Source organism: Pteropus alecto, unplaced genomic scaffold, assembly GCF_000325575.1.
Source record: "Pteropus alecto unplaced genomic scaffold, ASM32557v1 scaffold146, whole genome shotgun sequence".
NCBI lineage: Eukaryota > Metazoa > Chordata > Mammalia > Chiroptera > Pteropodidae > Pteropus > Pteropus alecto.
In genome coordinates, this window is record NW_006442107.1 from 2,757,935 (window position 1) to 2,767,519 (window position 9,585).

The following is a 9,585-nucleotide window of genomic DNA, read 5'->3' on the forward strand; positions in this document are numbered from 1 at the left end:
TAAATTTTTCACAAACCAACTACTCTCCTAGGTTCAAAAGCCAGGGACTTGGAAGAAAGAAAAAATGGAGGAAAAGAAAACGGTAATGTAATGTGGTAGGCAGAATAAAACCCTTCCCCCTCAAAGATGCCAACACCCTAATCTTCCAGAAACTGAATATGTATGTGGAGTATGGACCTCAAGATTGGGAGGTTGTCTTGAGATTATCTGAGAGGGCCCAGTGTAATGACATGAGTCTTCAAAAAGCAGAAACCCTTTCCTAATTGGGTCAGAGATATGAGAAGGGGAGAGATTTGTAGCATGAGAAGGATTCGACCTCCATTGCTGGCTCTAAAGATGGAGGAAAGGGGCCATAAGCCAAGGAATGTGTGTGGCTTGTAGAAGCTGGGAATGACCCTCAGCTGACAGCCTGCAAGGAAACAGGGAGCTCGGTCCTGTAATTGTAAGCAGCTAAATTCTGCCAATAACCTGTAGGAGTAAGGAAATAGATCCTTCCCTGGAGCTTCCCTAAAAAAGGAACACAGCCCTGCCAACACCTTGATTTTAGTCTTGTCTAGACCCATGTCAGACTTCTGCAGAACTGTAAAATTAAAACTGTGCAGTAGTGAAGCCACTGTCTGCGGTAACTTGACATGATAGCATTAGAAAACTAAAGCAGGTAGTAAGCAAAATTAGACCAAAAGATTTCTGGATTGAGGCCTCCATTTTCTTTCTAGCTCTCAGCTCCCAGTGGCCACCTGCACTTCTTGCCACGAGGTCTCCATAGGTTCATAGCATGGATTGTTTGCTTTCTTCCAGGCTAGCCAGAGCACATCTCTCTGACTGACTTCTGAGACAAGCTGGAGGAAAAACTCTTAGTAAAGGACTCATGATTAGGTCAGGCCCACCCATGTAATCTGGATAATCTCCCTATTTTAAGGTGCATTGATTTGGATCGTAATTACATCTACATTACAGACTGTAATTCTCCATCTGTTTATTTTGTTTAAGTACATCACTCCACATATTTAATGGAATTAAAAAGGCCTTTAAGATGATCTAGTCTAGTAGTTTTGCACTTTTGGGGACTGTGACACCCCCACACACACACACAATCACACACAAGCAAAAGAACATTTTGCATTGAAGCCCATTGTACATGTATTTCACTGAAACATTTAGAACACATAGAGTTCTCTTTTTTTATGCTACCCCTTAAATTAATATTGCAAACCCTTGGCTTGAGAAACACTCAAGATAACCATCCTTTCAATTCCTTTTCTTCCTTTCAACTCTTCTCCCAGCAACAGGGACCTCTCCCTCTTACCCTGTAGAAGCAAGATAGGGCCTTTGCTTCTGAGAGGACCAGAATTCTGGCTGCCACTACAAGGTTTTAAGGTGAAACACAGCCCCAGCCACAGTGCTACAGAAAGGGGAAATGGGTTCCTACACCAGGGAAGTAAATCGGAGACTTTTTTGTTTGGGGGTAATTTACTTCCAAATAAAATTACAACTATGAAAGTTGGTGCTACCCTAGTTCTTAACCTCTATACTACAGGCTTGTATACAACTTTCTCTATGTTGGTTTTTATCTGTAGTTGTAAGAAAACAATTGTTAGTCCTTAACCTCTTTGAATTAAAACCCTTTGAGCTTTGAGGATATGAAATCATTTCCATACTGTTTATACAATTGAAAATAATCTCAGTATTAACCAAAAGTCTAATCAATAATGCTAAGTCTAGTAAAATGTATCATTTCTTTGTCTAATTTCTCTTTAATTCTTATAATTTAATCATATTTCTTTGAAAAGCTAATGCGTTTTTATGGCTCAAAATTAATAAAAAATAGTGTACAAGGAAAACCATCTCCCTTCAACCCTGTCCCCGAAGTCAACCAGTTTTATGACTGCATAGTATTCCATTATATATCTGTACCAGCCTCGCACTAATACATATTACAAGTAATACAAAAGTCATTTTGCACCTGTTCAAGTATTTCTACAGATTCAGTTCTACGAGTAGGATTATAGGGGCAAAAGGGTATATGCAGTTGTAATTTTAATAGATATTCCAGACTGCCCTCGGGCAGTTTAGGCTCTTCAGCAGCTAGATATAAGGATCCTTTTCCCCATTCTTAATAGCACTATTTTTGATATTTGACAATCTTACAGGTGGAAAATGATACCTCCATTCACATGAAAATAGGAACTTTAAAGTGCAGTCTAATTTCTCAGTACTTTTATAGCTTCTGAGTTTCGTGCTGCTTTGAGATTATAAATTATTCCATGATTTTTTTAAATGTCTTTGAATTTTCAAATAGAAACTCGATCTAAAATGCTACCAAAAAAAAGCTTTTTTTATCTCTACCTGAACAATAATAAAGCAAGTTTTTTCTCCTTTAGTTCATCACCTATTTAGAACTATGTGCTGGTTGTTTGGAACTCAGAATATCTGTGTTCCTATAGAAACAACATTATGATTGATGAGGTTTCCTTATAGTCCTAATCTGAGTTTAAGCTCTTGTGTTAAAACGGTCCTATAAAACTTAGGAGAAGAAATAACTTCTGTTTTGTTGGCAGTGGCTTAAAAAGAGGTTGTTGGCTTTGTTATCTCCCTGTTACCACTTTTTCCTGATCCACAAAACCTAAGCAAATAACCCTTTTGGGCAGAGTAAGTCCTGTCCTAACTCCCCTATCTCAGGCATAGTTCGTGCTAAAACGTTCGTCTTCAGTCTCCCTAATGAGCCATGTATTAAACACCTATTTATTAGTACCAACCAGAGGCCAGATGATGTTCTGTGTACCTTTAGGCATATTTCCTTAGTTAATAATATATTTACTAAGTATTAAGTAATAAGTATTCTAAAGTGAAACCTACAGTTGCTTATATTCTCAGAAGTATTTATTTAGAGAAATTTCTTAATTCAAGTTTCTAATGGTCAAGATTAGTAAGGATGGAGAGGGGTCAATCCTTAAGCTAATTCTCTCTGTCCTTAAGAGAAATCACCCAATGTTTTTTTACAGGATGATCTGGGTCCTGTTTGTTAGGAATGTGATTCTATCAGACTGCCTTCTTGACAAGTTGTAGCCCAGAGTATAAACTCATTATCTGAATAATAAGTGTATAAAATAAGTGTATGATATAGTAATAATGAGTATACTATCAACAGTTATGCGTTCACATCACCCCTTTCAGAATTTCTTAGATGTCTTTCCATCAGCCACATATTGGCCAATGGAAAATGATCTCAGTTCTCAGCACCAAGCATCACTTTCTGCACTGAATCAGGGAGTCTTCTGGAGATTCAGCCTATATAAATAATAAGTAGATATGGAAGTTTCGTTGCTCTGATCTTCACTTCCTGTTGTGGAGCAAAAGCAGGTATAGCATATCAATCTTCCGTTAATTCATTATAGATGTAAACTTACAGCAGCACTCTATATTAAAAACTTCTATGTTTTACAGTAGCAGACATTTAACTTGTAATTTCCTGATAGCCCCCAAGCCACCCCCTCCCCTTGGCCCTTCTAACCTCATCCAGGTACTGTACTAAGTGCTTTCCTTACAGTTTTGCTTTTTGCTGTTTCTCCCCTATAGTCTTCTTAAATGAATATAGCCTTCAAGTTAGAGTAAACTCTACACTAAAAGTGTTTTCATGATAGATACCCAGGATCCAGCAGTGAGACTATTTATAATTTCTACAATTTGTTGGAAAGGGGTCTTTATTTGTGATTAAGATCTGAAAATTCAATGGTACATTGAGTAAAGTGTTGAATATGCTATAATGGAAGTTATAACATAATCAACAACTTTCAAAAGGGTTGGATTAGTAGTATGGGGCCAGAATATGAAAATGTTGCAGTCAACCACTCAGTGCTTTGGGAATGCTTAGGAAGGATGCACAAACCAGGCCTAAGGGAGAAGAATCTTCATAGAGGATGAGGCATCTAAACTAAAATCTGAAGAGCTAGCAGGTGTTAGCAGACTTAGCCAAGAGGTAAAGAGGTGAGGACAGAGAAACATTCTAGTCATGGAAGCAAGCAAGAGAGCACACTGTAGAGGTTAAGAAGTGATGAATGGGGAAAAGGAGAGTGGTAAAGAGATAAAGCCAGAGATTGGTAATTGGGTGAAGAGGGGCCTGTCATGCCATATTTGCCTAAAGGTAAAAGGGGGCCATTAAACTACTTTATGCAAAGAAGTGTTCGTGCCATCTGTGCTTTGTTTTGAAAGCATCATCTGACTAAAGTAATATAGAAAATGACCGAGTGAGGCAAGACAGGAGGCCAGGAGACCTATGGTGGGAGCTGGGTACCACTGCAGTTATGCAGGTTAGAATTGATGTCTACAAAGACTTAGGTTTTGTACATTATGAATATACTGGGGCACAAAAAAGAAAGGGAAAGTTTAAGAAAAAGACTTGCCCAGATTGTGACGAATATCTTCAACAGCACCTTAGTTTCATTATTTTGAGGAACGAGGAATAGCATGATATATTCATGAGAGCAAATGTGTTTTGGCAAGCTTCATGTTAAGATCTTGGAAAATTATAACCCCAGCGTTTTGTGACTTAGTTATATATTTGACATTTTAAGTTAACAGTTTAAAGCCCTCTAATCTTACACAGCTGGCACTGATAGTAATGGGTGATTATTCCAAAAAGTTAAAGTAGGGAATCATGGTGGGTAGTTATGCATATGTGTCTTAGGTATTTTAACTTAAATATACTTCAGATTTGGGGCCAAAGCCTTTTATTTGAGAATGGGTCAGCCAATAAGAACAGTCCTTCAATAAAACCACATTTAATGCCCATATTCCATGCAATTTCAAATATGTTACTTTTGAATTTAGCAAGAATTTTAGTGAGTGCAAAGTCCTAGGCTTTTACAGTTGTCTCACCCATACATAATTCAACTGCACCTTTTTTTTCCTTTAAGATACTCATCTTCATTGAAATTTTCAAAAATAATTTAATTTTCACATAAGTACAATGTCTCTTTGTATTCATACTTCACTGGTTTATGTAATAGTTAATTTAGTTAACACATGAGTACAACTACCATAAACAGATATGGAAATAAAAAAAACTGACTCTTAGTCTAAAATTTAGCTGATGGGAGCAAAAATGAGATGCCCTACTAGCCATGAGCTCTTTGTTATTGTCATCCATTGAGTTTCACAGGAAGGAGTAATATTAAGTTAAAATAAGGCAATTAAGTGGAAATCAGTTAGAATGTCTACCACATGGTATAGTTGTATGAAACTTGAGGTTCTTGGACTAACAAAAAGAGCATAGGTTTTGAAATCTGACTTGGTTTAACTGGCTCTGCCACTTACTAGCTGTGTGAACTTGACAAGTGATACAATTTTTCTGTGCTCAGTTATGTTTCACAGTAAAAGGAATAGAAGAATCTAGTTCTTAAGGTTAATGTGTAGATAAAATGAGACAGGTGCTGTTCAATGTCTAACATGTACATTAATGGTTTCTCTTTGCCATTGACATTCTGAGGTGGGATAGTAAGCCTTCAGAGGTCTGAGGTTCAGACCACTCATGGCATAGCTTACCTCTGTAGAGAACTCCAGCTGCCTAGAAGCAGATGTTAAGCTGGAAAGGAGCTTTCTGTGATTGGTCTTTATCAATATCGAAGTAGATGTTGATTCTTATGATTTCTTTTTTTCTAACAGGTTGTAAAATTAAAGCGCTGAGAGCCAAGACAAACACGTACATCAAGACACCTGTTCGTGGTGAAGAGCCCATTTTTGTTGTCACTGGACGGAAAGAAGATGTTGCCATGGCCAAAAGAGAAATCCTCTCAGCTGCAGAGCACTTCTCCATGATTCGCGCATCTCGAAACAAAAATGGCCCTGCCCTGGGAGGGTTGTCATGTAGTCCTAATCTGCCTGGCCAAACCACCGTTCAAGTCAGGGTCCCCTATCGTGTGGTAGGATTAGTAGTCGGACCCAAAGGAGCAACTATTAAAAGAATTCAGCAGCAGACCCACACCTATATAGTAACTCCGAGCAGAGATAAGGAGCCTGTCTTCGAAGTGACGGGGATGCCTGAAAATGTTGACCGAGCACGAGAGGAAATAGAAATGCACATTGCCATGCGTACAGGAAACTATATTGAGCTCAATGAAGAGAATGATTTCCATTACAATGGTACTGACGTAAGCTTTGAAAGTGGCACTCTTAGCTCTGCGTGGCTCTCCTCCAATCCGGTTCCTCCTAGCCGCGCAAGAATGATATCCAATTATCGAAATGATAGTTCCAGTTCTCTGGGAAGTGGTTCCACCGATTCCTACTTTGGAAGCAACAGGCTGGCTGACTTTAGTCCAACAAGCCCATTTAGCACAGGAAACTTTTGGTTTGGAGATACACTACCATCTGTAGGCTCAGAAGATCTTGCCGTTGATTCTCCTGCCTTTGACTCTTTACCAACATCCGCTCAAACTATCTGGACTCCATTTGAACCAGTTAACCCACTCTCTGGCTTTGGGAGTGATCCTTCTGGCAACATGAAGACTCAGCGTAGAGGAAGTCAGCCATCTACTCCTCGTCTGTCTCCTACGTTTCCTGAGAGCATTGAACACCCACTTGCTCGGAGGGTTAGGAGCGACCCACCTAGTACAGGCAACCATGTTGGCCTTCCAATATACATCCCTGCTTTTTCTAATGGTACCAATAGTTATTCCTCTTCCAATGGTGGTTCCACCTCTAGTTCACCTCCAGAATCAAGACGAAAGCACGACTGTGTGATTTGCTTTGAGAATGAAGTTATTGCTGCCCTTGTTCCATGTGGCCACAACCTCTTCTGCATGGAATGTGCCAACAAGATCTGTGAAAAGAGAACGCCATCATGTCCAGTTTGCCAGACAGCTGTTACTCAGGCAATCCAAATTCACTCTTAACTATATATATATACATAAATACTATATCTCTATATGGACTCGTAAAGGCATGGGTATAATGGTACCCCCAGTAAACTTCCTAATGAATTCTTATGACTGTTATCAGGCTTTATTGGGATTAGGCTAAAGTTGTTAGTAAACTTATAAAAGGCTGCTATGGTAACACTAAACCTAAGTGGTCTCTTGTCTATTAGTTTGGTTTGAATTATTAATATCCTGTAGACCCAGAGACAAAGCTTATATAAGAATTGCTAAAGCTGAAGTTCAACTCGGCTGAGTGAAGATGATCATAGGTTGTGTGAGCCTATGAGAAAAATGTATACGTCTAAAAATTAAAAACAATGAGTCCCAAAGCCTAACCACATTAAGAATTTATGGAGGGTACTTGGCATTACAGATGATTCAGACACTTCCAGTGCTGCCTTCTTTACACTGCCAGTTTTGACAAAACAGGTTTGTTTGTTTTTTATTTTACAACAACTTATGCCTAATTCTGCAGGATTGCAAATAACTTTTTAAAGCATTGTGATTACTTATTGGTAATAACAGGCTGATGGCAGTTTACTCAATCACTGGTTATAATTTGGGACAAAAACTGCTACATTGACCTTCATCTCGCCCAGAGTGCTCACGGTTGGTATGATCAGTGGTTCAGGAATGCAGTTGTGTTGATTGTGAATTCCTACCCATTGCCTCCCTCAGTGAATGTGGAAATGCCACCTGGGTTTTCCCATTGCAGGAAGTGCTTTGGGATGCACCTATATTGGCTAATAATTGAAGATGCGAACATTCCACTCATTAGTCTGATCAAGCTATTGATTTTTAGACTCTAGATCAAAATGTGAAACATTTTATGTTCAATCCATATTTGTCTTGCACATTATAAATATTTTATTTTTTAGTAATTTAGGGAAGGGGGAGGGAGAGAGGGATAATGCCCTTAGCATAATTCACAAAAGCAGCTGTGACAACTTCCAATCAGTTTACTTCATTTCAAAACTATTTCCAATCACAAGGAAAGATTTCTTTAAGATACACTTTTACATTTCATCTGTGGATGTCTATAACTTCATCCTCAGTATGTTCCCAAATCTATGCTGGCATTGAAAGGACAAAACATTATACTGGTGGGGTTTTCTACTAATTATTTTTTGAAGCATTATTTTCCCAACACAAAAGAGCTTTTTTTCTCAGTATAACAAAAGTTGAAATCCTATGTGTATTGAATAGTAAATAGACAAATTTTATTTTTTATTTCCACTTGAAGAGTTACATTTCGTATAAAAGTTTACAAATAACGGTTTTTATTTTGATTTTTTCAGTATAAAAAAAATTGCCTTGATGGCATATTATGATGTAATGCTAATTGCTTGTAGGATAGTTAAATGTCAGTATTGAAACCTAATCTTTAGCTGCCGTCTTGTAGATATGAACGAATGTTCACCAAGCATGTATTTTGTATTTTGTTGCATTGTACACTGCAACTAATAAGCCAAGGAATCGACATATATATTAGGTGCGTGTACTGTTTCTAAAAACCACAAACTAAGAATGATAAATTATCAATATAGTTTAGTATTTGCTAATTTTACTACACTCTTTTGTTATGTATATGTAGGGAAGTCATAGGGATTACAAATTCAATTTGAGTAAAGTTTAAAACCATATATTTTATGATAAAGGGCCTTTAACTTAAGATGGCCAAAGCACTGATATTATATATTTGCTGTAAAGAGAATTATAAGAGTTTTATTTTTCTGATATTAAAAGTTACTTAATAAAGACTTGTTTCCATTAACTTGAATGTATTCTCCTTGGTGTTTTTCATGTAGTCTTTAGTTTAGACTGGAAGATACCTATTTACCGAAATTGAAAATTTCCTTTTACAAAGTTTCCCGTTTCCAGCTACTTGTGTCTTTCCTATAAAGGATTTTAAGAAGAGAATCCCCTTCCAAAATAAGTTTTTAGCAAGTGTGAAGAAGGCTAGAATAATTAGGTTTAGGAGATAAGTGTAGGGATATTATCACACTTCACATTATTTATCAGTGAACCTGTTAGCGTAAAGACACTGGTTCTCAATCTGCTACCTATTCCTCAAATTTCTACTTTTCTCATTCCAAAACTTTTTATAAAAAGCGGGGAATAGGGACGTTTATAATGTATCACGAACATCTTTTCCATGTCAGTATACACAATATAATTTAGTGGTTGCAGTAATACTCTGTTTTATGGCTATTCCATACCTTAACCATTGTAGTGACTTAAGTTAATATGGGCAGTAGAGCATTGATGAAATAGGGAGGGACATAGAGAAATCTAGTAAGATTCCATTTAATAAAGATTCAGAATAGCTGTTCTCTTTAAACTGCCATACCTTCATACTTGAATATCTCAGAGTATTTCCCTTTAAGTATCTAGCTGACAATATGAAGTAATCGAAAATTGTGAAAGAATATTAAATTTTCCTACTTTGGGATTTTCTATGCTGCCTCCGTATTAGTGTTATCTGCTTTTATATTTTAAAGGTGGCATTTGTACACCTGTATGAGAGAACTTCCACAGGGGATTAATGGTTAAGATGTTTTAAATAGTAAACAGTTCATTGATCAGTTTATTGATGGAGACTAGAAGACAAAAGAGAGCCAGGGCTGAAAAGAAACCACCCATTTCTAGTAGGCCCCTCAGGGTATTTTTTAGA

At 37.4% G+C, this 9,585-nt stretch overlaps 1 protein-coding gene across 1 annotated transcript in view; it reads left to right on the plus strand.

The window, feature by feature from the left end:
* MEX3C (mex-3 RNA binding family member C) overlaps window positions 1-8,691 on the plus strand; it is a 20,077-nt gene extending 11,386 nt beyond the window's left edge. The window contains exon 2 of the mRNA XM_006919891.1: window positions 5,662-8,691. Coding sequence (XP_006919953.2) covers window positions 5,662-6,887 — 1,226 coding nt within the window. The 3' untranslated portion in view covers window positions 6,888-8,691. The remainder of the gene's footprint in view (window positions 1-5,661) is intronic.
* The last annotated feature ends 894 nt before the right edge of the window (window positions 8,692-9,585 follow it).